Source organism: Leopardus geoffroyi, chromosome A3 (assembly GCF_018350155.1).
Source record: "Leopardus geoffroyi isolate Oge1 chromosome A3, O.geoffroyi_Oge1_pat1.0, whole genome shotgun sequence".
Classification (NCBI taxonomy): domain Eukaryota; kingdom Metazoa; phylum Chordata; class Mammalia; order Carnivora; family Felidae; genus Leopardus; species Leopardus geoffroyi.
Genome location: NC_059336.1, coordinates 67,611,550 through 67,638,988, shown reverse-complemented (window position 1 = coordinate 67,638,988; position 27,439 = coordinate 67,611,550). Strand labels below are relative to the sequence as shown.

The following is a 27,439-nucleotide window of genomic DNA, read 5'->3' as shown; positions in this document are numbered from 1 at the left end:
AATGGTTCTTAAATACAAACGATGTTTTTCCAGAGTTGGGAAACTCCATAATGTACTATTCTATTCCCCACCACTCCTTCATTGGTACCTAACACTGCTGAGATTTTACAGATGAATCATCAAACAGCAGAGGAAGGCAAAAACGTCAATATATACCCTACAAGGACTTCAAGGAAACAGAGATAAGTCTTACAATTCGGATGCAAGAGATAGACGAGATAGACGTGAACAGTTCAGCTTTTTCCACTTCCTCATCTCAGAAAACACAAAAATAAATGTGGATGCAAGGCTACAGCACGATTACAAAGCCCCTGCCTACCAGTGAAGCCACAGACCTAGTGGCGTTAGGGCACTCTATTACAGTCAGCCGGCCACGTGGCTGTCACAATCAGAAGGAAGACAGGAGAAACAGCACAAACTAACCTGGAAATAAATAACCGCCCTCCGCCTCGGAGTTGGGGTAGAAGAAAGACCGTGCCGTTTTTTTGCACGCTAAGACTTTTTTCCTGTAAGGTGAAAACGGAGTACAGGGGCTGCTTTTAAGGAGACTTTAAAGCAGAAATCAGGTCCAAGAAGACCCCGAGAGTGGTACCCCATTGAATTCGCTACTCTCACTCCCGCGAGCTAAGGTGGAAACAGGCATTCTGCAAAGGGGTAAAAGGGGCGGAGTTGAGTAAGAGTGGAGGATGAAGGACTACTCAGAGGGGCCTCCTTCCCCTGACTGCCCCCGTCCTCCGGGGTTTTCAGACTCGCCGCTGCTTTGGTGGGGCGAACCGAGAAGGCTGAAGAGCCTCGCACAGGCCCTCAGTACCTCTCACCCACCCCACCCCCCTCCCCGACAAAAGATACAAGGACAGAGATAACCACGGGCCCGAGAGAAGCAGCCAAAAGGAAGTGTCCATATTGCAGCGCTGAAAACCCTAGAACTCCCACCCCACCAAGACAGCCTCCTCGAGAGGCCCCCAGGGCGCCCGCTGGAGGAGGGGCCAGAGAGTGCCGGGGTCGGCCACCCCTACATCCGGGACCCGCCCCTGTCCCCCGAACGCCCGGCAATCCTGGGGCTTGAAGTTCACTCCAGGCAGCGTCAGGCGCCTCCCTGGGCACTACTTGGCTGGGCCCAGCCAGTCCGTCCAGGGCCGGACCAGCACTCCACGCCCGGCACGTCTCGTTCCACTTCGAGGCGGGGGAGGAGGCGCCGCACACACTCCCGAGGGGCTTGGGGCACTTCCTCTAACAGCAGATGCGCCCTGAGTTGAGCCCTAAGCGTGCCCGGGGCCACCTCCGAACCTTCCCGGAGAGCCGGCACCCCTCGCAGCGGTTTCCGCCAGACGACACCCGTTCCCAGGCGGTCATTACCTCTCACGAAAAACTCCTAACTCGACCCTCATAACACGACCCTCATGGAACCGCGCTCCCCTCAGTTCGACACCCCCCGGGAACCCACACAGGACTCAAGCCACGCGCAGGGGAGAACCCCGTGCCGGCGCCAATTCCTCACAGGACAAAAATGTCCGGGCGCGTCACGGGACAGCCGCCTCCGCGCCCCACGCCGGGAGCCGGCCGCACGCGCTGCCTCCGCGCCCGGGAGCTGTGCCGCGGGCCGGGGCGGGGAGCGCGGACGCCCGGCAGCGCCCGCCCAGGAGGGCGCTACTCCGCGGGAACTCACCGTCTGCTCTGCAGCCGCAGCGGGGAGGCAAGGAACGGGCAGGGGAAGACACAATATGGCAGAGCACCACAGCTGCTCCCGGCGGCTTCCAGCAGCCGCCTCCGGGAAGACGCGGCAAAGAGCAGGCAGCGGCAGCTGCGGTGGCGGCCGCGGCAGCACCACATCCCCCTCCCGTTCGCTTCCTCCCCCTCCCTGCACCCTCCCCCGCTGCCATGGCAACGCGGCGCCAAGGAGATTAGCCCCGCCCTTCCCTCCGGTCCCCGCCTCTCGCGACCACCTCCGGAGGGGGCTCGGCCCGCCTCCCGGTATCTCCTCCCACCTCCTACCTAAGGGCGGGTCCCGGACCTCGCAGGCCGTGCTGAACTGCGGGTGGGAAGGAAGGGAGATGCAGAGTCCGGAAGGGCGGGGTTCGCACGGAAGGCAGGGCGGAGACGTGGTGGGCCAGTGCCGGTTTCGGGCTGAGGAGGGGCTGGGAAGGCGGGAAAAATGGAAAGGCCTCGCCTGTCCCGGCAGGACCTATAGGAGTGTGGCGGAGCGCGGCGCGGCCGCTGAGTGGCCAAGAAGGCGCGGGGGCGGGGCTAGGGTGGCCTTCCCGGCTGGTCGGCTGGAGAAGCCTGTGCTGGGACTGCAGCGACGACCCGCAACAGCCCGAGCTTCTGTGGGTTTCCCCAAGAGCTTTCCGCCATGGGTCGGGCTTTGAAAGCGCTGTAGGAAGCGGTAAAGCATTAATATGAACTTAAAGTGATATCACACTCGCTTCACTGAAATTTTAAGTGGAAACTGAGCTCAGCGTGTTTGTGGTGAAAAAAAGGACTTTGGAATCAGATCCAAAATTTAATAAGCATCGCATTTCCTGAGCCCTCATTAAGTGCTAGGGACTGAGGTAAGTTCTTTACATGCATTGTCATAACCATAATGCTAAGATACTGTTGCCAAATAAAATATACAGGAGTGCCCAAAGTCAGAATTTCAGGTAAATGTAAAATAATTTTTTAATAAAAGAATGTTCCATTTGGGAACTTCCTGATTTTTGTTTTGTTTTTTGCTAAATTTACAAACCCTGTCCTAACTCTTAGAAATTCCCACTTTACAGAGAAGGAAGCCAAGGCTTAGAAAAATAATCTGACAGAAATAAGAGGCAGAACTAAGGCTCCATTTTACTAAAATTATGATCCTGATCACTAAATTTCTAAATATCTTTATCCACATCTTTAAAAAGTAGAGTAGTGATACCTATATAACAAATGTGCTGAACAGATTAAAAGTAAACGTGTGTGAAAGAGACCTGCGCAGGGACTGATGCATACAAGGTTCATTTTTTTTTTTTCCTGAACAATGAATGTTAACTGGATATTCACTGTGTGCGGGCTGTGAGTCAAGTGAGCTGAGCATGAAACAAGCTGCCTACTGACAATAAAGCAAGTCAAGCTCTGGGGATGACAGAGACACAGAATTAATTATAGGCAGCATTCCACAGATGAAAATACTGTGTCTATATGATTTGTCCAAAATCCTCTGCTAGTTCCATTTGCTTCTCATTACACTGTCTGAAAGGCCTCATAACTGCACTTAGATTAAGTGGCCACAAGCCAAATGTACTATATGCTTTATAGAAGCAAGAGTTGCTTCATTTTCTCCCTTCAGAGCAATCACTGTTGCCCCCTCATGTGGACAAATTGAAGGAAGTTCCTGGAGGAAGAATGCAGTAGAACGGGAACAAAGAAGGAAGGGAAGATTAAGAGGAGGTGGCTTCTGGAAAGCCATAGTCTCCTCATACCTTTGTCTTGTTTTATATCTGCTGACCATGGTGATCACTAATATAATATGGGTCTTCATCTCGCTACAGATTATTGTAATAGTATCTTATTTGATATATTGAACTTTAGTTTCTAGTTTTCCTTCTCATCTATTTTAAACTCAGGTGACCAAACAGTCCTCCTCAACTCTAGAAGAATCACAGAATTTGAGAGTTGGCATTAATACATACTTTCAAGACATGTCATCTAGGAGCCCAGTTTATCATAGATACAAAAGCAAATCCAGAACAGCTATGTAACATGTATAAGGTCAAATAATGAAAATACTGCATTGGCATCCACTAACATCTCTCTACTGGTCCTGTCTATGACTGATTCAGTAGACAGGCTGGGCACATTTAAGTAATCTCTGCAGGTAAGGCTCAGGTCTCTTAGGAAGTCTATCACACTTAGTTCAGAGTCCAGGGATACTTGTATACTTAAAGGCTATTTTAGAGGACTTTGAACACCTCTCAAGAAAAAGCTGTGATTAAAACTAATGATGATTCAGAGTGAGTAGCTTTACCCAGGAGTTTACAAGAGTAAAAAGGCTGTGAAACCAGAGCTTAACTCTTTAGGAAAAAGAGGATCCTGGCATTTAAGATCTCCTGTGAAGTTTGTATTGTTCACTCTCCAAAATACTTAAAAAAAATTTTTTTTTTTAGTTTGTTTATTTTGAGAGAGAGAGAGAGAGAGAGAGAGAGAGAGAGAGAGAACCAGTGGGGGAGGGGCAAAGAGAGAAGGGGACAGAAGATCAGAAGAGAGCTCTGTGCAGACAGCAGAGAGCCCAATGCAGGGCTCAAACTCACAGACCATGAGATCATGACCTAAGCCGAAGTCAGACAGTCAACCACTGGGCCACCCAGGCACTCCTCTCCAAAATACTTTTGTACTTTAAACTTTACTGGAAGACAAATACATTAGAAAACATATTGTTTGAAATGCCTTCATATTTAGACAGAAAAGTGATAGGAACTCAAATATACACATTTACATTTTTTTTATTTTTTATTTTTTTTTCAACGTTTATTTATTTTTGGGACAGAGAGAGACAGAGCATGAACGGGGGAGGGGCAGAGAGAGAGGGAGACACAGAATCGGAAACAGGCCCCAGGCTCTGAGCCATCAGCCCAGAGCCTGACGCGGGGCTCGAACTCACAGACCGCGAGATCGTGACCTGGCTGAAGTCGGACGCTTAACCGACTGCACCACCCAGGCGCCCCACACATTTACATTTTAAATGTATTTATTATTGTATTACATATATTTAACAAAGACTCTTTGATCATGACTTGATGATTCTAAAAATAACCAGTTTGCCAATAAAGAATGTAGACTTCAAGACCCTTGAAGACAATGCCCATATCTTTTTCATTCTTTTAGTCTAATTGCTTAGAACAGTTTTGGGACCGAGGTGATGGCCAATAATATTTGTTAACGGGGCACCCAGGTGACTCAGTCAGTTGAGTGCCTGACTCTTGATCTTGGCTCAGGTCATGTGAGATCAAGTTTGTGAGATCAAGCCCCACATCGGGCTTTGTGCTGACAGCGTGGAACCTGCTTGGGATTCTGTCTCTCCCTCTCTCTCTGCCCCTCCCCTGCTTGCTTACTCTCATTCTCTTGCTCTCCAAGTAAATAAATATTTAAAAAATAATAATAATGTAGGGGCTCCTGGGTGGCTCAGTTGGTTGGGTGTCCAACTTCAGCTCAGGTCATGATCTCATAGCCCATGAGTTGGAGCCCCATATTGGCCTTTGTCTGACAGCTCAGAGCCTGGAGCCTGCTTTGGATTCTTGTGTCTCCTTCTCTCTCTGCCCCTCCCCCACTCATGCTCTGTCTCTCTCTCTCTCTCTCTCTCTCTCTCTCTCTCCCCCCTTCAAAAATAAATAAGTATTAAAAAAGTTAAAAAAAAATAATGTTTGTTGATAAAAGAAGTAACTTTTCTCAAATCACAAGATACCAGGACTAAGATACAACAGCCCTATAAGTACTGGTCTGTTACTTGGGGCTAAAAAGGTGGAACTGCAGATGACAGTCTAGTTTTGTTTTGTTTTTTCCTTTGAGGATCTTTTTCAATGTACCTCTAAGAACAACTAGATATATTTAATAGTACCTACATTTCTGTAAATCCTGGTATTGGCAATAATTTGGACCAATCCTTCTACTAACGACACTGGAAGAACTTAACAAAATATTAAAATTATCAGCTCAAAGGTATTAGAGAGCTAATAAGATAGAAATTACCAACCCAAGATCTGAGGGTTGCTGAGAGTATGAATAGGAATGGGGGATAGTGATTAGAGTTCAGAATGTTCAAAGGGGGAAGGAGGATGACTTGGTTGAACTTGCTTTAGACAGGGAATCCAAATGGCTACATCCTAGATGTAAAGGGTCATCATCTCCATTTCAAATCATCTCAACCCAAAGATTGGATTAGGGTAGTTCCTTTAAGTCAATGCCCCCAAAACCCTTGGCAGAAGCAAACTGAAATTTTCTTTGGAGTAAAGTAATATTATTCTACGCCTCAAATCATTTGTATAATTTTGCAAAAACTATGTCTAGTACACAATCAAAAATAATCAGTCACACAAAGAAATAAGAAAAACAACAGAAACAACAAATAAAAAACGGAACTAAAGGGGTTCAGAGAGTGAAATTATCAGACACAGATTTAAAAATAACAATGCTTTCAGGGAGCCTAGGTGGCTCAGTCAGTTAAGCATCCGACTTCAGCTCAGGTCATGATCTCGCTGTGGGTTCGAGCCCCGCATCCTGCTCTGTGCTGACAGCTCACAGCCTGGAGCCTGCTTTAGATTCTGTGTCTCCCTCTCTGCCCCTCCTCTGCTTGAGCTCTGTCTCTCTGTCTCTCAAAAATAAAATAAAAATAAAATAAAATAAAGTAAAATAAATAAAAATAACAATGATTTCTATGTATAAGTAAATAGAACAAGATTAAAATTTAGACAGATAACTAGAAACTTGAAAATAAGGATCAGATGAAAATTTTAGAACCAAAAAATTCACTAACTGAAAATAAGGACTATTGGCTATAACAGCCATAACTGAAAATAAGGACTGATGGCTATAACAGCATATTAGACACAGATAAAGATAGAATTTGTGAACTAGATGGTAAGTGAGAAGAAATTATGCAAAATGAGTCAGAAGAAAAAGGGTGGAAAATATAGAACACAGGGAAGGCACATAGAAGATACAATGATAAAGTTTGATATGCACATAGATGGAATTTCAGAATGAAAGGAAACACAATATTGGGCAGAAATAATATGTGAATTAATGAACACTTGGAGGATTCATGTATATATACATATATATATTTCTAATCCATACAGTTGACACATCAATACGTCATGAAAAAATTGCTAAAACCCAAAGACGAAGAGAAAAATATTAAGAATAACTAGAGAAAACAAGAGTTGATCTTTAAAGAAACAATAATCAGACTTACAACTGACTTTATAAAGAATAGTTTGAAGCCAAAAAATGATGGCTCAATAACTTAAAAAATTTTTTTTGTTAACGTTTATTTATATTGAAAAACAGAGAGAGACAGAGCATGAGTATGGGAGGGGCAGAGAGGAGGGGAGACATAGAATCCCAAGCAGGCTCCAGGCTCTTAGCTGTTAGCACAGAGCCCGATGCCAGACTTGAACTCAGAAACCACGAGATCAATACCTGAGCCGAAGTCAGATGCTTAACTGACTGAGCCACCCAGGCGCCCCATGGCTCAATAACTTTAAAAGATTAAAAGCAAATATTTTAAGAATGAAGGTGAAATTAATACGTTTTTAGTCGCTGGGGCACCTGGGTGGCTCAGTTGGTTAAGTGTCTGACTTCGGCTCAGGTCATGATCTAGCGGTTTGTGAGTTTGAGCCCCGCATTGGGCTCTGTGCTGACAGCTCAGAGCCTGGAGCCTGGTTAGGATTCTGTGTCACTCCATCTCTCGGCCCCTCCCCTGCTCACGCTCTGTGTCTCTCAATAATAAATAAAAGTTAAAAAAAATTTTTTAAAAAAAGAAATTTTCAAACAAACAAAATAGAGTATTTGTCACCAGCAGATTCACACTGGCATTCTTTGAGCAGAAGGAAAATGATGCCAGTTGTAATAAGGTTAGAGATACATGAGGAAATTAAGATCAATTAAAATGACAAATTTGTGGGTAATGAGGTGCCTGGGTGGCTCAGTTGGTTGGGTGGCTCAGTTGGTTAGGTGTCTCAGTTGGTTAGGTGGTTAGGTGTCTTAATCTCAGCTGAGGTCTTGAACTCAGGGTCATTAGTTCAAGCCCCGTGTTGGGCTGCGCTGAGTGTGAAGCATACTTAAGAAAAAAAGATAAATAATGTGGGTAAATCTAAATGAATATTGACATTGATTATATAGTCCAATAATAGTAATGTCTTTTGTATTTAAAAATGTATGATAATGGTGTATATGTTAGGAGAAGGTAAATGGAATCACGTATTCTAAAATATGTTCATCATCTACGAGGATGGAAAAAAGTTACAATTAATAGTAGACTCTGATAAGTCAAGAATGTATCTTGTGATCTCTAGAATAATCACTAAGAGAATAGTATGACTATGGTTATTGGTCAAAGTTCTCCAGAGGAACAGCACCAACAGGATGTACACACACACACACACACACACACACACACACACACACACACACACAAAGAAAGACACTTTTTTAAGAAATTAGCTCAGGTGATGGTGGAGGCTTGATAAATCCAAAATCTGCAGGATAGACTTGCAGGTTGACCTAGGGTAGAGTTCCAGTTCAAGATCAAAGGCAGTCTGCTGGTAGAATTCTTTCTTGCTCAGGGAAGGTCAATCTTTGTTCTCCTAAGGCCTTCAACTGATTGAATGAGCCCACTCACATTATGGAGTGGCTTACACAAACTGCTTTACACAGGGTTCACCAGTTAAATTGTAGATTTCATCCAAAAGCACCTTCACAGAAACATCTAGAATAATGTTTGAACAAATATCTGGACACTGTGGTTTAGCCAAATTGACACATAAAATTAACCATCACACTATGCAGTTTCCAATCTAAAAGGAAGAAGGGAATGGAGAATCAAAAGTAATTATCCTAAATGCAAGATAGGAAAAATAAAAGGGCATACAATAGATAAGACAAAAATAGAAAGTACTTAATAAGATGATAGACTTAAACCCAAATATATCACTGATTACATTAAGTAAAAAAAATCCTAATTTAATGAAAAAAATTGTTTTAGTTGCCTATTGCTATTTAACAATCTACCCCTAATTTAGTAACTTTAAACTATGACCATTTTATTATATATCATGATTCCGTGGGTCAGGAATTTGGGTAGGATCCAAAGGGAATGGCTCATCTCATCTCTGGGTGATGTCTGCTGGGGCTGAAACATCCCAGATAGCTGCTTCACTCGCATGGCTGGCACCTCAGCTAGGATCGCTCCAATAGCTGGAGATTAGCTGGACCAGCTTTACTGAGCTCATATGTATGGGGCCTTGGTTCTCACTGTTAATTGAATTCTTTGGTATTTGTGTAAGTAGTTCCATGACTTCTTCCTCTCCACATAGTCTCTCCAGGGGAATAGGCAAACTTCTTATGCACAAGCTTGAGTCTTCCAGAAGGATTAGACTTGGAACTAGCATATTGTCACTTCTGCCACATTCTTTTGAATAAAGCAAATTATAAGCCAATCCCAGAGTCAAGGGGAGGGAAGTACAGAAGAATGTAAGTATTAGTAGCTGTTGATAAATCTGGGGCCACCAGTTGATGTAACGAGCTAGCATAGATTGTCATACTGGACAAAAAAATCAAAAACTACATGCTGTTTACAAAGGATATATCTAGAATATAAAAATGCAGAAAGGTTGAAAGAAAAGGGATAGAAACAAACTAAACCATACAATACTTGAAAGAAAACTTGAATAGCTATATTAATATCAGATTAAGTAGACTATAACACAAAAAGCAATAATAGAGATAAAGGGAGACTTCATAATGATAATGATTTAATTTGCCAGGAAGATTTTTAAAAATCTAAGTTATATTCCCCTAATAACATAATGTCATAGCACATACAGCAATAATTACAGAACTATAAGGAAGAATAAAAAGGTCAACAATTTTATTTATTTTTTTTTAAATTTTTTTTTTTTAACATTTATTTATTTTTGAGACACAGAGAGACAGAGCATGAATGGGGGAGGGTCAGAGAGAGGGAGACACAGAATCCGAAACAGGCTCCAGGCTCTGAGCTGTCAGCACAGAGCCCGACGCGGGGCTCAAACCCACGAACCGCGAGATCGTGACCCGAGCTGAAGTCGGCCGCTCAACCGACTGAGCCACCCAGGCGCCCCAAAAAGGTCAACAATTTTAGTGGGAGATGTTAACATATTCAGCTGCTGATAAACTAGACAAAAAAATTCAGTGAGAACATATGTTTGAACAATACTATTAGCAAAGTTGAGTACAAAAGCATATTGAGTATATTTCTATAGTCTTTTACATCTTAATAAATTTATCAGTTTATATTATTTCTCTTTTGGCTCATGAAGCTGGAAGGGGTATCTGAGGATCCTGAGCCTTCAGGGTGTTTAGAACCTATCCCTGTGTTAGAGATATATTTACCATTGTGTACCTTTACGTCTGTATTAAGTTCTTGCTATGTACCAGGCCCTGTACCTAGCATAGAGATGAAAGCTATAGTTATAACTATAGACAAGCAAATCAGAAAATGTAATGTGGCATTAAAAGTGCAGTGATAGAGTTTTACCTAAGGAGCAATGGGAACCAAGTCCTAATTCAGCCACAGGCGATAATGCCTGAGCAAAATGTGCAGAAAGAAAAATACATGGAGAGTGACAGTGTTGGGGTGGGGAGTGGAACCACACCTTGCAAACCCTCAGTTGTGTGAGAGCATGACTGTTCATGTCAGAGAACTATCTGTCATTTGGAATGTCTGGAGTATAAAAGGTTGCTCGACTTAGGGGTTATCTGGTTGCAAGAAACAGAAACTCATACCAGCTGGCTAAAGTAAAGGAGGAACAAATATAAAAATAGGCAGGGATTATATGAGACAAAACTGTGGGAAGCACAGCCAACATTACAAGAACTTTCCTTCACCCTTTCTCATCTTCTGGTCTCTAGTCTGAGCTTTTCTTTGTATGTCTGCTTCATTTCCCCTGCAAACTGGCTTCTCTGCTTACTTGTCTGCCGGCACGTTATGATGGCTGCCCCAAATAGTGGCCCCAGCTCTTCATCTCTGGGCTCCACCCAGTTTGCCCAACTTTCCTGCTTAGCAACTCATAGTTATTACTTAACTCAGTTTCCCAGTCCCAATTCCAAATTCCCAGGAGCTGTAATCTGACTGGCTAAGTTTCAACTTGCATGTAGATCAGGGGTCAGCAAACTTGTGGCCTTGGAGGTGGGGGAGGGGGCGGGTGGCAAATCTGGCCTGCCTTCCACTTTTGTAAATAAAGTTTTAACAGAACACAGCCACACACATTCATTTACATATTGTCTTTGGCTGCTTTGACATTACAGGGAAGAGTTGAGTAGTTGCAACAGAGAACCTATGGACCACAGAGCTGAAAATATTTACTATCTAGACCTTTAAGAGAAAGATTGCTGACCCCTGCGTTGGATAGTTGGATGTGGAGACATAGGGCTATGTAGAGGGTTAGGGAAAGACAGCTCTGGTAATCGAAGCTCTTCCCCCTCTGCAGAAAAAGGATAATGTGGGGAAAAGCCAGCTGAGGAAGTATTTTGAGAAAGGAAATGTTTGAAGTCTCTAACACAGGAAAGAAAATAATCAGTCTCAAGTATGTACTAAATTTTTCACACAAAGGGTGGAAGAGTGCAAGACAGTTACTCCTTAATCTGGAGAAGTTCATTAAGATGCTAAATTTAGAAGAGAATGTCACCATAACTACCTTTAAATAACTCACTTGTGGCAAATTTCCCAGACCATCCATAGTTAGCTCTTGCTGAGATGAACTGGCTGAGGCACAATGTTCACTGTATGTAGAAAGATATTTAAATGTGTGTCCAAAAAGTTAAATATTTACCTTTCAAAAGAGAGAGAGAAGAGAAGCACTGAGAGAATGAGACAGATATTTAGAAAGACAAAGTCAGGCAGACTAAAACTTGGGGAGTAGGAGAAGATGAAATCTAGAATTTACCATTTTGGTAAACTTAAGATCGTACTGAGGAAAATAAGCAAGGAGTCTTTTTGGTTGAGTAGAGTTTTTAAAGCTCTAGAGATCATTTTGGTCCTTGCTATATTCAGGCCCAGCATACTGGCAGCATTGGCATCACCAGGAGTTAGAAATGCAGAATCCCTGGCCCTACCCCAGACTCACTGAATAAGAATCTGCATTTTTTTATGTTTATTTTTATTTTTTAGAGAGAGAGAGAGTGGGTGTGTGTATGTGAGAGAGAGAGAGAGAGCAGGGGAGGGACAGAGAGAGAGGGAGACAGAATCTGAAGCAGGCTTCAGGCTCTGAGCTGTCAGCCCAGAGCTCACTGCGGGGCTGGAACTTACAAACCTCGAGATCATGACCTGAGCCGAAGTTAGAGGCTTGACTGACTGAGCCACCCAGGCACCCCAGACTCTGCATTTTTAAAGATCCCAAAGTGGTTCATGTACACATTAAAGTATAAGAAACAATTAGAATGGCAGTTTCAGACAACTCAAAGTAGAACTGTGGGGTTTTGTTTTATTTGAATGAAATCTTAACATGGAACCCAACTCTATAAAATAGATCAGAGTGAACCTATTCTGGTTGAAAATGGGTTGATGGGGACTCAGTGAGTCTCAGTGAGTGAGTGAGTGACTCACTGAGTGAGTCTCAGTGGCTCAGTTGGTTAAGCATCTGCCTCTTGATATTGACTCACGATCTCGTCGTGAGTTCAAGCCCTGCATCAGGCTCTGTGCTGACAGCTTAGAGCTGTCTGTGCTGTCTCTGTGCTGACAGCTGGAGCCTGCTTGGGATTCTCTCTCCCTCTCTCTCTGCCCTTACCCCACTCACACTCTCTCTCAAAATAAATAAACTTAAAAAAGAAAAAAGAAAAGAAAATGGGCTGATGCTGATAAACAGAGAAGTACTGGAAAAGCCCAGGCATTTTCATCCAGCGTTCCTCTGGGAACACAGTTTGAAAACCACTGATCTAGTGGAAGGAGCAGAAGTACTATCAGAACCTTTAGGGCCAGGCTCTGCCAAACTTCCAGGCTCTCTTTAACTTCTACCTCATTGAGAACTTCTACAATGAATCCCTGATAGTGATAGGATATGTCTTGCCTTGAGAGAGTTGAAATTTTTAAAGACCTGGAAATCCTCAGTCTAGATCCCTTACCTCAAAGATGGGGAAACTAAGGCTTAGAATGTGACCAATGAAACTCAGTTAAAACATAGGCATATTGAAAACTATACTGATCACTAACAAAAGAGGCTGCTATAGATTGTTATATCTCCCTTAATCCCAGTATGGTGGTATTAGGATGTGGGACTTTGGGATATGATTAGGTTGTGATAGTGAAGCCCAATGGAATAGGATTAGTGCCTTTACAAAAGAGAGGCCACCAGACTTCCTTACCCCTTCCATCATGGGAAGTTACAGTGAGAAGATGGGTGACTACGAACCAGGAATTGGGTTCTCACAAGACACCAAATGGTGGAACTTCCCAGCCTCTACAATCGTGAGAAATAGGTATTTGTTATTTACAAGCCACGTAGCCTTTGGTATTTTGTTACAACAGCTCGAATAGACTAAGATAGAGGAAACCCTAAAGCTTTAATAATTCTTAGGAACAAAATAGTGCTGCAATTCCATACCCCTTCTCTGGTCCCTCCCTACATAATAGTCAAGTAGACAGTTTGTACAGTTTTTAAAAGCTCTAGTCTAGACTTGGGTTAGAATCCTGGCTCTGCTACTAACTAGCCCAGGCAAAATATTTCAACATTTTCTTAACTTCTCCATGTCTAAAATGAAAAAAGTAATTCCAGCCTCAGAGGGGTGCTGTGAGGCCAATGTATGTGAAACAATTCAGTGCATGGCCTGGTGAATAAGTGCTCAGTAAATGCTAGCTGCTGCTAATGTTATTTTTTAAATGAACAACATCTAAAAAGTCAACCTACTTCAATTTTTGAAATTGCCCAAAAGGATTGCACAAGAGAAGCTAGAGAAGCCTGTTTCCTTCTCCACTGCTAAAAGAATAAAACAAATGATAATCTGTAGCAATAGGCCATTTAGCAAATAGAGTTTATTCAAAATTAAACACTACAGTTGTGAAACTGACTTCTGATAAATAAGGTAAATGTTTAGGGCAGGCAGTATTAAGGAGATTCCAAATTATTTTATAGCAAATACAAATTTTTGTTCTAGAGTAGTATTGCATTTGGAGTCAGGCATTTTTAGTAACTATGGTCAATTGCTTCACTCTGTCTTTTTGATTGTGCAAGCCCCAAACCTTGGAGTCACCTTTGGCTCCCTTTGTTCCTACCTTTAAAATATGGCTAGGAGTGCCTGGGTGGCTCAGTCGATTAAGTGTGTGACTCTTGATCGGCTTAGGTTACGATCTCATGGGGTTCGTGAGTTTGAGCCCCACAGTGGGTTCTGAGCTGACAGCATGGAGCCTGCTTGGAATTCTCTGTCTCCTTCTCTCTCTGCCCCTCCCCTGCTCATGCTTGGTCTCTCTCTGTCTCTCTTTCAAAAATAAATAAACATTAAAAAAAATATATATGGGGGCGCCTGGGTGGCTCAGTTGAATGTCCAACTTCGGCTCAGGTTATGATCTCACAGTTGGTGATTTCGAGGTTATGATCTCACAGTTGGGCCCGTGTTGGGCCCTTTGCTGACAGCTCAGAGCCTGGAGCCTGCTTCAGATTCTGTGTCTCCTTCTTTCTCTGCCCCTCCCCAGCTGGCATTCTCTCTCTGTCTCTCTCTCAAAAAGAAATAAATGTTAAAAAATACAAATTAAAAAAAATTAAAAAATAAAAAATATGTCTAGAATCTGACTCCTTCTCCCCACATTTACTGCCACCACCCTGCTCAAAGCCAGGGTCCTGTCTCTCACCTAAATGACTTTAATACTTCCTAATTCCCTGCTTCTCCTCCTTCCCCCAGGCAGTATTTCCTTACCACAGCAGCTGGGATTGATCTTAAAATCTGTCGGTTCATGTTACTCCTCATCTCAAAACTCTTGAATGGCTTCCCCATTTCACTCAAAGCAACACCAAAGTCCTTATAATAACCTACAGCATTTTATAAGATCTAACCCCACCACCACACCATCACTGGCCTCCTTGCTCTTTCTTAACAGTGCCAGGCACACCCAGCCCTGTGACCTTTGCTTTCTGCCTGGAATGCTCGTCCAGATATCTGCTTAGCTAACTCTCTCACTTCCTTTAAGTCTATGCTTAAATTTTACTTTCACAATGAGGCTTGCCTTGACCTCCTTATTTAATACTGCAAATTACCCCCAATCATGTCCCAAGAATCCTAATCCCCTTTCCCTATTGTATTTTATCTTTCCCAGAGCAATCATTGCCTTTTAACACACTAGGTAGCTTATTTATTATGTTTTGGTTAAATCTGTCCCCCTGACCAGAATGTAAACTTCACAGGAATAGCAGTCTTTCTTTTGTTCTCTGCTGTGTGCTAAGCATCTAGAACACTGCCTGGCATATATCTCAAAAGATATTTGTCAATTGATTAGTTTTGTGGTTGCTAGTTGTATGTGTGTTTGTTACACACTATTTGGACAAAGATTAAATAAATTCACAGTAATTTAACAAAGCCAATGATTACATGAGTTGGGGGTTTTCCATTTTCTTTGTACTTCTCTTTGCTTCAATTTCTTCTTCGTGCTATGCTAAAACCCCCAAATGTCCTAAATACAACTCTACTTTAAGCTGATGTGTACATTTCCTCAGCTGAGTCAATGCTGCCCATGTTGCCATTTCCCATCCCCTGCTAGTCCTCACCCATACCCAATCTGTTCACAGAGCACAACTTTTATGTCTAACTAGCCATTATTTTTAGGACTGCTTGGTCTTACAAACTGGCTAAGAGACACTCCTCAGGTTGTAGTTCAGGTTGGGACTAATGCAGTAAAGGGAAGAATGGTACTGATGCACAGAAGATTTGGGAGTTGGCTTCTCTATGGAAAATGATGAATCTTTGTTACTCCTCCCACCATGGAACAAGAAAAAGAAGACAAATTAGAGGAGGGCATTAATAAAGTTGTGTGCTATTCACTGTGGTTTATAAAATCTTCCCTTGGCTCCTTTACAAAATCTTCTGTAGAATCTACGTTGCCTATAAATATTTGATGGGTAGATTTTCTTTTGAAGGGATTGGAATATGTTCAGATTTTTTCTTCAAGGTTGACACGGGACAACATTTTAGGTGTGGAGATGACAGTCTTCAGGGGTTGCCTATCTGCCATGGGTTAGGGTGATGAGCCATGCAAAGGGAGGTTGACTTCCTGCCCCTGACCAGGGCACAGCACATAGGTCCTGCCGCTAGCGAGAGGTGACCCTGGAAGCTGGTGGATGGTGAGTGTACACAGTCATGGAATGGGGCCCTGAGGTGCCTGTGAGCAGCTGCCCTCACCCTGAAAATATCCCTGTGCAAGGGATTTAAGTAGCAAATTAAACACACCAAGAAGAGTTGAGAGAAGGAAGACAACGGTTTTATATTTTAGTATCTTTTTAGCAGTGCCCTGCATTGGCACTTTTTCTGCTTTTTGAACAAGGCACCATATTTTCATTTTTCACTGGACCCTGCAAATAATGTGGTCAGTCCTGTCTGTAGGCATTCTACTTCTTTTTTCCAAGTAACAGACTATAACATCTGAGTGGTGATGTGTCTTCCATTAGTGAAAATAAGCCAATTTTTACAACACATAGTATTATTAATCTTCAGTTACCTTTGATGGGTTTAGCAAAGGGGAAGCAATTTTTTCCTATGCCCATAAGAATCACTCTATCATTAAATTCACTTTATAATATGATTTAAAATGAATAAGCAGGGAAGAAAATTTAGTACTTGTCAGTAAAATTCCATTTTAAATTGCAGTAATTTCTTTTCTGGATGTTCTTGATATCCAGCAATCTTGATATAAAATGTTGCTTATGTATAGATATTATATTACATAGGATAATTTATTTTCAGTTCAGAGCCAGTCAAGTCTACTAAGAATAAAATAAGCATTAAAAATAATTGAAACTTTGAAATATGCATTTCTTACTCATATGATTGCTATCTCTTCTCATATTAGGGAAGTGGTATTGCTTGGTAGAAAGAACTCAGAATTCTGAATTAGAAGAAGAAAATGGGCAAGTTATTTAATTTTCCTAGCTCCCAATTTTATCTTTATTAAAGAAAGACCTTCAACTAACTAGAAAATTTCTCAGTTTTCTTCCAAGCCTGGAGTTTAATGGTATTTGAATCATGCTTTAAACACATACACACATATTCTCTGTATTTTTCCTAATGAATACTACTACTATTAAAGCATCTTTAATAACTATGAGTCTTGGAACATGTTTGCACGAAAGGAATAGAAACCTACTGAATTACTCAAGTAAAAATTATTTTTCCCTTTTGAGAAATTGTGTCTTATAGAACAAGAATGTATAAAATACACATATACCAATATGAAAAAATAACTATAAAGTAACCATCAGCCAGTCTAAGAAATAGAATATTTCCATACCTTAGAAGACCTTTGTTTTCCCCTCTCTGCAAACATCTCCCTCACTCCACTTTAGAGGTAACTGTCATACCGCTTTTTTGGAAATAATCATTTTTTTGTTATTCTTTATAGATTTTTCCATCTATATGGTTATCATTAAGAATGTTATTTTTAAGGAGTTGCATTATAGGAGCACATGGGTGGCTCATTGGAGTAAGCTTCTGACTCTAGGTTTTGGCTCAGGTCAACAAGATCTCACTGGTTTGTGGGATCAAGCACTGCCTCAGGCTCTGTGCTGAAAGCGCAGAGCCTGCTTAGAATTCGCTCTCTTCCTCTCTGTCTGCCTCTCCCCAACTTGTGCTCTCTCTCTCCCTCTCTCTTTCAAGATAAATAAATAAACATTTTAGAAAATCATTTAGGGGTGCCTGGGTGGCTCAGTCGGCTAAGCATCAGACTTCTGCTCAGGTCATGATTTCACAGCTGGTGCGTTCAAGCCCTGCATCAGGCTCTCTGCTGTCAGCACTAAGCCCACTTCGGTTCCTGTCTCCCTCTCTTTGTCTGCCCCTCCCCAGCTTGTGCTTTCTCTCTCTATCTCAAAAATAAGTAAAAATAAAAATTTTTAAAAATCATGTCAAAGGAGTTGCATTATAAAAATACTTTCGTGGTCCACAAAGGAACAGAGAACAACTAAGCCACAAGAAAGAGAGGAATCAATACATTTCAGGACTCTCAGTATCAAGATTTTAGAGATCTTCACTCTAGTGCTCTACCATTAATGTCCTCAGCCACCAAAGTATTGAGATAGGAAACCTAATTGGTTGAAATGGCTTGTTTCTCCTTGGTCAGATGTCTACCTTTGATCCAATCAGCTGTGGCTGGGAAGAATGCAAATGTGATAGAAATAGGACAGGCAGAAGTACCCAGGATTTGTTGAAAGGTGATGCGTCGTTCAGGTAATAGCTAGATACAATGTATAATTCAGCTAGTGATGGTACCACTTTGAACAAGTCTGAACTACCATTGGATATATTTTCTCATAAGCAAATACTGCATTTCATATTCTTTTGAAAAATATCTTCAGATCTTAACAGGAAAAAAATGACAACTTTAATTCAGTTAATCTGACAAATGAATTTTTCCTGTTATTTAATTCAGCATCTGTGTTACCATTTGATGGAGAAGTGTATTGAACATCACTCATTGCTGCTCTGCATTGGGCTTCTGCTCCAGCCACGCCCATATCATACTTTCCCAAACCAATTAAGAAAATCAAGTGCCACATGTTCATTAACAAATGTGATAGAATGAATGCATTCTTTTTATATTTACCACATTATTTAAAACATAAATTGTGTGTCAGAGATGCAGATCGTTGATTTCATCCATCCTCCCCTCTAAAACATTCTGACTTGTCTCCATCATAACAGAGCCTTTCTGGCCTATGTGTACTATGTGACTTCACCCCTGTCCCAGACTCAGGCAAGGAAGCTATGGGTAGATACTTGGCTGGCCCAAAAGAATGCACAGCTAGATCAATAAAAATTTCCTTTTTGGGGGTGCCTGGGTGGCTCAATTGGTTGAGTCCGACTTCATTCAGCTCAGGTCATGATCTCAACAGTCTGTGGGTTTGAACCCTGTGTTGAGCTTTGTGCTGAGCCTGGAGTTGCTTTTATTCTGTGTGTGTGTGTGTGTGTGTGTGTGTGTGTGTGTGTCTCCTGCCCCTCCCCCACTCATGCTCTGTCTGTCTGTCTCTCTCTCTCAAAAATAAATGAACATTAAAAAAAATTTTAATTTCCTTTTTGAACATTTGAAAGAGGAGATAGAAACCTAGGGAATGGGCAGCTACCTCACTTTCATAGGGGAACTGAAGAAAGTGACTGCCCTGTTCTCACCCTTGCCTCCTTCTTGAATTCTGTGAGGTTATTAATTTTTATAGCATAGATCAAGAGTATAATAAACATGTGAACTAATGTGAGTAGGTTACTTGAAATAAAACTTGCTCTAAAGCAAATATAAAAAAATTTAAATACCATTAATTATTTTTTTCCTTTTTTTTGTCCTTTCTTTAAAAAAACTAAGTTATTTCCTAAAACTTAGTGGTTCTCAAACTTGAGCACATATCAGAACCAGCGGGAGGCTTGTAAAGTGCACACTACCGGGTCCCACCCTAGGCTTTCTCATTCAATATGACTGGGATGGGACTGGGACTTTATATTTCACGTTTCTAACAAACTCCCTGGTGATGTTGATCTTTCTGGTCCAAGGATCACTCCTTGTGAAACAATGCCCTAGAAATAATGATCTAAAATGACCCTATCTAACATGACTTTTTTTAAACCCTCAAATTAAGATTCTTCAGAAGAGTACAGTGTTTAAGAGTTCATGCCCTGGTTGCAGCCAGATAACCTAGATGCAGATCCTAGCTCAGCCACTTACAGAGTGGGTGAGCTTGGGCAAGATACTTAACATTTCTGTGCTTTTTCATCTGTTGAGTAGAGAATGTAATAAATAATACCAACAAGCAGCCTAGTGCTATATAATTCCAGGCATTCATATAAACTACAACATGAATGGCATCTTCTACAATTGTGTAAAGGGACCACCCTGTTATGAGTACCTACCTTAGGGAGTTGTGACAGTTAAGATCATTGTAAAGATTAAATACAGTGTAATGCATATGAAGGGTTTAGAATAGTGCCTGGCACATGGTAAGGGCTTATTAGATGCTATTAGAAATCGGTCCATATCTTAGCTATGCAAAGAAAATCCTGAAAACATAGTCATGGTGACTATATTATTAGTTAAGAATTAAAGGAATACAGGTACCACTTTGCAGGTATAGTAGATTAAAAATGTTTTTGTTTTTTTTTTTCTAAGAGATATATGCTTTAGAGAATAGGGAAGTAGAAAAAGAGAATATGAGCTTAATTCTCCCAGGGCACAGAACTACCCTTTACCCCATACACGTATCTAGTATAAAATTAAGCAGATGATCACTGTTGTCCCCAAGTTGTTTTTTTATTTTTATTATTTTAATTTTTCTTAGATATTTATTTATTTATTTTGAGAGAGAGAGAGAGAGATTGAGTGTGAGCAGGAGAGGACCAGAGGGAGAGAGACAGAGAGAGAGACAGAGAGAGACAGAGAGAGAGAGAGAGAGAGAGAGAGAGAGAGATTCCCAAGCAGGATCCACGCTGTCAGTGCAGAGCCCAAGGCATGGCTCAGTCCCATGAACTGTGAGATTGTGACCTGAGCTGAAATCAAGAGTTGAACACTTAACCAAATGAGTTGAACACTTAACCAACTGAGCCACCCAGGAGCTCCCCCCAACCCAAGTTATTTTTTAATATCCTGAAATATGAATACTCTGGCTATCAAGACGTAGTTAGTGCTCTGTATAGTTTGAAACCTAATGATTTTTTAATGATTTTCTCCAACATACTGTGTCCTGATTTAAAATATTACTGCAGGGCATAGGTGGTAGATTGTACAATTCTATTTGACAAGGTAAGAAAGTGCTTTAAGTAGGGAAACTATAAGAATAGTACAAGCCAAGTGAAGTTGGTGCTTTAAGAAAAGTCTTTGAGACATGTATATGAATGTTCATTAGCAATATTATTCATATGAGCCCAAACCCAGAAACAATCCAAATGTCCATCAACTAGTAAATGAATAAACTAAATGTGATATGTTATCTATTGCTATGTCCATATCACCCCAAAATGCAGTGGTTAAAAACAACAAATGTTTATTTTCTCACTGTTCCTGTGGGTCAGCAATCTGGACCTTTCTTAGTTGAGTAACTCTAGTTTAGTCCCTCCAAGATTACAGCCAAGGTCTGCTCAGGGCTGCAGTCTCATTTGAAGTCAGACTACAAGGAGGAGGTATCTGCCTCCATGCTTCCCCATGTTTCTCAGATTCTCATTAGTTTTGGCCAGAAACATCAGTTCCTTGCTGTATGGATCTTTCCGTAGGGCTGCTTACAACACTGTAGCTTAGAGCAAGGGATTCAAGAGAGAGAGAATAAGAGCCCCCAAGAGGGAAGCTATAGTCTTTTTATAACTTCATCTCAGGAATGACATCCCACCACATTCAGTTCATTAGTAGCAAGTCAATAGGTCCAGCCTGCTGTCAATGGGAAGGAACCACACAAGGGCATGAATGCCAGAAGGTAGGGATTATTGAAGGCCATCTTAGAAGCTGCCCACTAATGTGGTATATCCATACAACAGTACTATTCAACAATAAAGTAGGAACAAACTACCAAGATATGCTATAAATGGATAAACCTGAAAATCATCAGACTCAGTCAAAGAAGTCAGACATAAAAGACCAGATACAGTACTGTATAATTCTATTACTTGACATTCTGAAAAGGCAAAACTATTGAGACAGAAAGCAAATAAGTTGTTACCCAGGGCTGGGGGTTTGAGTGGGGAAAGCAGAATTTTGCAGGGATGATGGACATGTTCTAAAACTGGATTGTAGTGATAGATGCACAACTCTATATATTTACCAGATATCATTAAATTGTATACTTACAAAAAAGATGGCATGGAATACAAAAGAGCTGGCCTGTACTTTTCAAAAACTGTCAATATCAGGAATCATGAAAGGCAGAGGAATTATGTCAGATTAAAAGAAATGAAAAAGGCATGACACCAACTGCAGTGCATGATTCTGAATTGAATCCTGAAGGGTTGGGGGGGGGGGGGGGTAGGGCATGGTAGGATGTCATAAGGATATTATTGAGAAATTGGAGAAATTACATAGGGATTGTAGATTAGATAATAGTATCAATGTTAAATTTTCCACATAATTGCCTTGTGGATATGTTGGAGATTGCCCTTGTTCTTAATAAATACATGCTCTTTAGTGGTAAAGTCACGTGTTTTCTGCAGCTACCTCTGAGTTAAGGAAAAAAAAATTATATGTGTATAAAGAATGCAGAGGAGTGATAGAGTAAATGTAGTTAATTGTTAACAATTGGTGAATCAATCTTGGAGAATAGCAACTCAAGTTTAAAATTATTTCAAAATTTAAAAAGTTTAAAAAAAAATAAATCTTTGAATTCTGTCTCTTAGCTTCCAGCTAAGATCGAACACGGCTATCATTCATCACATAGAAAAACCAACTACAGATAAAAGGAAACAAATAATTTTTGATCTACTACTTGTCAGGTACTGTTTTTGTTTTAACTAATTCTTGTAACACCCTTAGAGTGCTGGCTGTTGACTTTATCTGCCCATTTCAATCACTTAGGGAGTTTAAAAAGTCCCTATCCCCTTGTAACAACCACACAGATAAATTTAGAAGGTCTGGGAGTGGGACTCAGTCATCAGTGTTACTAAAGTTTTCCAGGTAATTCCACTGTGCAGCCAAGTTGGGATCACTGCCTTGGACCTAAAGCTTTATTATCTCCTTTTTCCATTGTCAAAGTTGAGGCCCAGGGAGATTTGGTAACTTACCCACGGCTACATAGCTTGTGGAAGTGTCAGAGGGTGGAGCTGGACATGAGCACACAGATGTGGGATGTGTCGGAGTATCTATGTGACCCCATTTTCAGTCTCTCTCCACCACACTTCCTGGCCGTTTGGGGTCTTCCCTTGGCTTTCTCCAGCCTGCCATGCAGGCAAGGAGATGATCTGGATGCTGGAAAATATAATCCAACTTGCTTTGGATTTTTAAGGAACTTATAAAATGAACATGAACATTTAAAAGATAATGAATATCTGTAGAAAAACTCTATAAAAGCACAAAGCTATTTTGTGACAAGGTGAAATCAGGCGATGGGTGTAGGTTCAATCCAGAAAGTCTTCTTTGATACGTGGTCAAGAAAGAGAACTGACCTCTCTAAACATTCTTTCTCATGAAAATGTTATCTCCTTTCAACTTTTTTTTTCCTTGAAACCCCCAAACCCCATTATTTCCTTTCAATTTTTTTCTTGACTATAAAAAAAGGCTTCTCCTTAAATTTCCTTCAACTAGACAAAACAGACCTAATTTTTAAAAATTGTAAAATAAGGAATTTTGCAAAGACTTCGTTCCAAATCTAGAATAATTAAATGTTTCCCTGAAGCCATCATTCTCATTAACTTACAAATCATTAGGAAGAATTATGTCTCATTTTAGTTTAGCCCTCTCTATTAATTTTTCATACTGCTGAACAGATAATGTTCATGTTATAAACCTTAATTGTTGCTGCTCCTAGGTTTCCCAAACGTTTAGAAATAAGCCTTTTCAAGTGCAGTTTAAGCTGAAGAAGGGGAAATTTGACCCACAGTTTATCACTTAGCTCATTAGCATACTAATATGACTACAATTTGCATTTGACTAGGGGGTTGTTCTTTCACCCCTGTAATCTTGTTGGCAGAATATCACAGTTTTGGATCTATTTTTAAGACAAATTGTATGTCTACACTGGGGAAATAAGGTGGTGTTAATACAAGAAGCTTGGAAGTGAATTAATTGCTTTGAAACAATCCCTTGTTGGTTTAGCCCCTTAGGTGGTGTTATTTGCACAGCTCTCGCAAATGCTAATGATCAATTCACTTTGGCATTTAAACAAAATCAACCCTAAGACATTTCTCACGCCTCCTAATGAATGATTCCTTTTTTCTTAGTCTCAGGTTACCTGGGTCCTGTGGTGATCTAGAATTGCTCCACTTTGATAAGTAAAAGTATGGCTGAGGCTTTCTAATAGTTTTTTTCAAATTAACTAGTTCAGAACAACCCAGCTCTTTTCTAGCCTCCTGTGCAAAACTTTTACCTTGATGTGGATACCCATGGGAAGGAAATTAATGCGGGACTGTATTGATGGCAGTCTTACTGGTAATTGAGATTTTTATTATTAAAAAATGTAATTCAATATTTTAAGTAATAACATGTTTTTCTGAAGTAACTGAAAATATTTAAGAAGGCCTATAGTAAAAAGCACACTCACTGTATAGAGAGGCAGGATATTTCTGATACAATAACACCATTGTTTTCTGTATGTACTATAGACTGAATGTGTTCTCCCAAAATTCATAGGCTGAAACCTAATCCCCACTGTGATGGTATTTTGGAGATGGGGCCTTTGGGAGGGGATTTAGGTCATAAGGGCTCATGGGATTAATGACATAAAAGAAACCCCAGAGGACTGCCTTTCCCTTTCTGCCAAGTGAGGACACAGTGAGAAAACAACCAATCTATGAACCACGAAGTAACTCCTTACCAAACACCAAATTTGCTGGTGCCTTGATCTAGGAATTCCCAGCCTCCAAAACTGTGCAAAATAAATTTCTGTTGTTTAAGCTACCCAGTCTATGGTGTTCTATTATAGCAGCCCAACTGGACTAAGAATGCATACCAGGATAAGGATATATAGATATATGGATATATAGGTATATAAATATGTAATATAGCATATTAAAATATACACTTTACTGGACAATTATTTAATTAGAATAAGTAATTTAATGACAGTAAATAATTGGCCAAGAGAAGCATTTGTTTCTTTTTATGGCACATCAAATACTAAGTCCCTCAGCCCAGCTGGTAAGATTGTCCTGGTTAGATGGAAGAGTGTCCTTTTCAGTGCACCTACTATATACCTTGTCAACAGGTTTGCATCAGATTGTTCTGTTGTGGGACAAAGTGCCTAGTAAACTCCCTTACAATGGAGAAGGGACTTACAATACCTATCATTTAGGAGTCCAAAATAATTAATTGGTAGCGGTAGAATTTCTGGAATGCTGACAAAAGGAGAGGTGATTTTTGGTGGGCTGTGAGAACTTACTAAGAAGAGGAATGTAAGAGAAAAGTGAGAGCACGTGTGAGGGAGTTCCTCCAGGTTGTGTACAGAGGAATGAAATTATTGGGGCAACAGGTGGGTGGATCTGCATCTTAACTGGATTATTACCAAAGTGAGGGAGGATAGCTATTCCTAGAAAGTCACTCCAGGAACGTGACCTGACCTCTCCATGGGAGGGAAAGGAAAGTGCCTTCCCTCTATCAACAGCACACCAACATCATTAAGAATCCATTATGAATGTGGCACTGGATTCTGGAGGATGGCAATAAATCCTCAGGGTGGTTCTTGTTTTCAGCAGTTTGTGTAATATTTTATTTTTTAAACTGTGTAATGGGCACATAGATGCTTATTTTGTCAATCTCTAATATTTTGTATGCCCATAATATTTCAATTTAAAAATGTTAGAAGAGGTAAAAAGAAAGCTGAAAAGATACACAGTGAAATGCTTAATAGTATTTATTGGGAATATGGATAAAAATTTATTCTTTATATTCTTCTCCATTTTCCAAAATAAATATAGTATTTTTATTCAAAATTATATAAATAAAAAAATTTTTAAACTACATTACAGAGACATTATATAACATTATTATATTATGTTATATTGCAAGGGCCTAGAATAGTAATTGACATATATTAAAATCTCAATAAATATTTACTGAATGAATGGATGGATGGATGAATGAATAAATGAGACCTTAGGAATACAAACCAGCAGGGAGGAAAATAAAGCTAGGATTGGTACAGGCAGGCCAGCGCCTGGGGCAGATAATTCAATATGGTACAATGTCCAGTGGCCATATTCCTGTTTCTAAGGAGAAGAACAACTCAGGTACAATCTGATTCATTTTGGCAGGTGGGATTGGGCAGAGGCAGAAATGTTAACCTGATCACTATTCTCCACCCTCAGCTAACTATTCTCTTCCTTCTCTTTCCTGCCTACCTGTGTTGCTAAGATTCCATCATTCCTAGCACCTAAGCTTGCCCATCACCATCTGTAGGATAAGCAGAAATGTCTATATATATAACTTGGGTTGTGTCTTGACATAGAATAGATAAAAGCTAGTTATATGCACCAGTATTGTCTTACTTAGTTTAGGCTGCTATAACAAATACCATAGACCAGATGGCTTGTAAACAAAAGATCTGTATTTCTCACAGTTCTGGAGACTGGAATTCCAAGATTAGAGTTTCAGCATGGTTGGGTTCTGGTGAGAGCCCACTTCTGGGTTGCAGATTGCTGACTTTTCATTGTGTCCTCACATGGCAAAAAGAGGGTGAAAGATCTCTCTCGAGTCCCTTTTAGAGGGGCACTAATCCCATTCATAAGGGTCTACCCTTATGACCTAATTATCTCCCAAGGGCCCCACCTCCTAAACACTAGGGGTTAAGATTTCAACATAGAAATTTGGGGTAGAGGGGGCACAAACATTCGGTTCATAATAAGTATCAACCCCTAAAAATACCATCTCAAACATTTCAGAAAGCTAGGGCTGAGACTCTATAGACCAATTACATAGTTTCAGTAATACATTCACTTGCTTTATAGGAGTCCATATTTGTTTTTATGCCAAAGTTCTTATACACCCAAGCAGAATTATATACCATTTGGTAAGATTCTGCTTATTAAACTGACTAACAAGGTAATTACTTGGGCCTAGGCGATTTGAAGAAGATACAACAAGAATTTGCACAGAAAATAACAGTAATCTTCTAAATACAGCCAAGTCAATTGTATCTGTTGTTCACTAACAGAAAGACTCCTGGGTTTTAGTAGATAGCCCACTATGTAATCATCCTGGCTGAATAGCCTCAGATACTTTGTTTTGAAGGGAGTGCAGAAATCCTGCAGGTTTAATTGCCAATAAATCAGCATGACCTCCACTCCCTGGCAGTCCTTTTTTACAATGATCTTTTCAACCAGAAAATGAAGAGATGGATTTTACAGTGTGTGCGTACTGCCTAGGGTGAGATAACAGAATTACACTTGCCGTTTTCTCCATTACAGTCCATGCTAGATAATGAAGGACTCTATTAATGACATGTTCTGTTTGCTTTTAGGTTATTTTCGTCTTGTATTATAGTTATTTCTTTTTGTTACTATGGAGAGCTGTCTCTCTTTTTTTTTTTTTTTTTTTAAATCATTTGTTAATTCAGTATTTTATCATCACCAGAGATTTTGTTCCCTAGTTAATTCACAAGAATTTGCATTAAAATATTCTGGCTCACTCAACAGGCTATTCACAAACTGATTGAATTGGATGTTACTCTTAGCTGATTTTCAGATTTGTCTTAAAAAGTAGCTATTTTAAATTAATATTTCCTTCATGACTATAACTAATACAGAAATCTTAACACTCATCAATACCCAGATGTAATATCAACCTGCTGCTTGTACTTTTGAACTGTTTGTTTGTTCAAGTTTATTTTAATTTGAATGAACAATATTTTGTGGTATATAT

At 40.5% G+C, this 27,439-nt stretch overlaps 2 protein-coding genes across 6 annotated transcripts in view; one reads left to right on the top strand and one right to left on the bottom strand.

Moving 5' to 3' along the window:
- Positions 1-1,867, bottom strand: part of FOXN2 (forkhead box N2) — a 76,247-nt gene extending 74,380 nt beyond the window's left edge. The window contains exon 1 of one of the 4 annotated variants that reach the window (XM_045445974.1): positions 1,667-1,867. The gene's annotated coding sequence lies outside the window, so the exon portion shown is untranslated. Of the gene's footprint in view, positions 1-193; positions 317-423; positions 809-1,666 lie in introns of those variants that run through there. The other 3 variants (XM_045445977.1, XM_045445975.1, XM_045445976.1) reach the window with 3 other exon arrangements.
- The window catches only part of LOC123580764 (potassium/sodium hyperpolarization-activated cyclic nucleotide-gated channel 2-like), a 137,353-nt gene continuing 111,635 nt past the window's right edge, over positions 1,722-27,439 (top strand). Inside the window, exons 1-2 of one of the 2 annotated variants that reach the window (XM_045445978.1) lie at positions 1,722-2,549; positions 22,267-22,431. In XM_045445978.1, coding sequence (XP_045301934.1) covers positions 1,722-2,366 — 645 coding nt within the window. In that variant the 3' untranslated portion in view covers positions 2,367-2,549; positions 22,267-22,431. Of the gene's footprint in view, positions 2,550-22,266; positions 22,432-27,439 lie in introns of those variants that run through there. The other variant, XM_045445979.1, reaches the window with a different exon arrangement.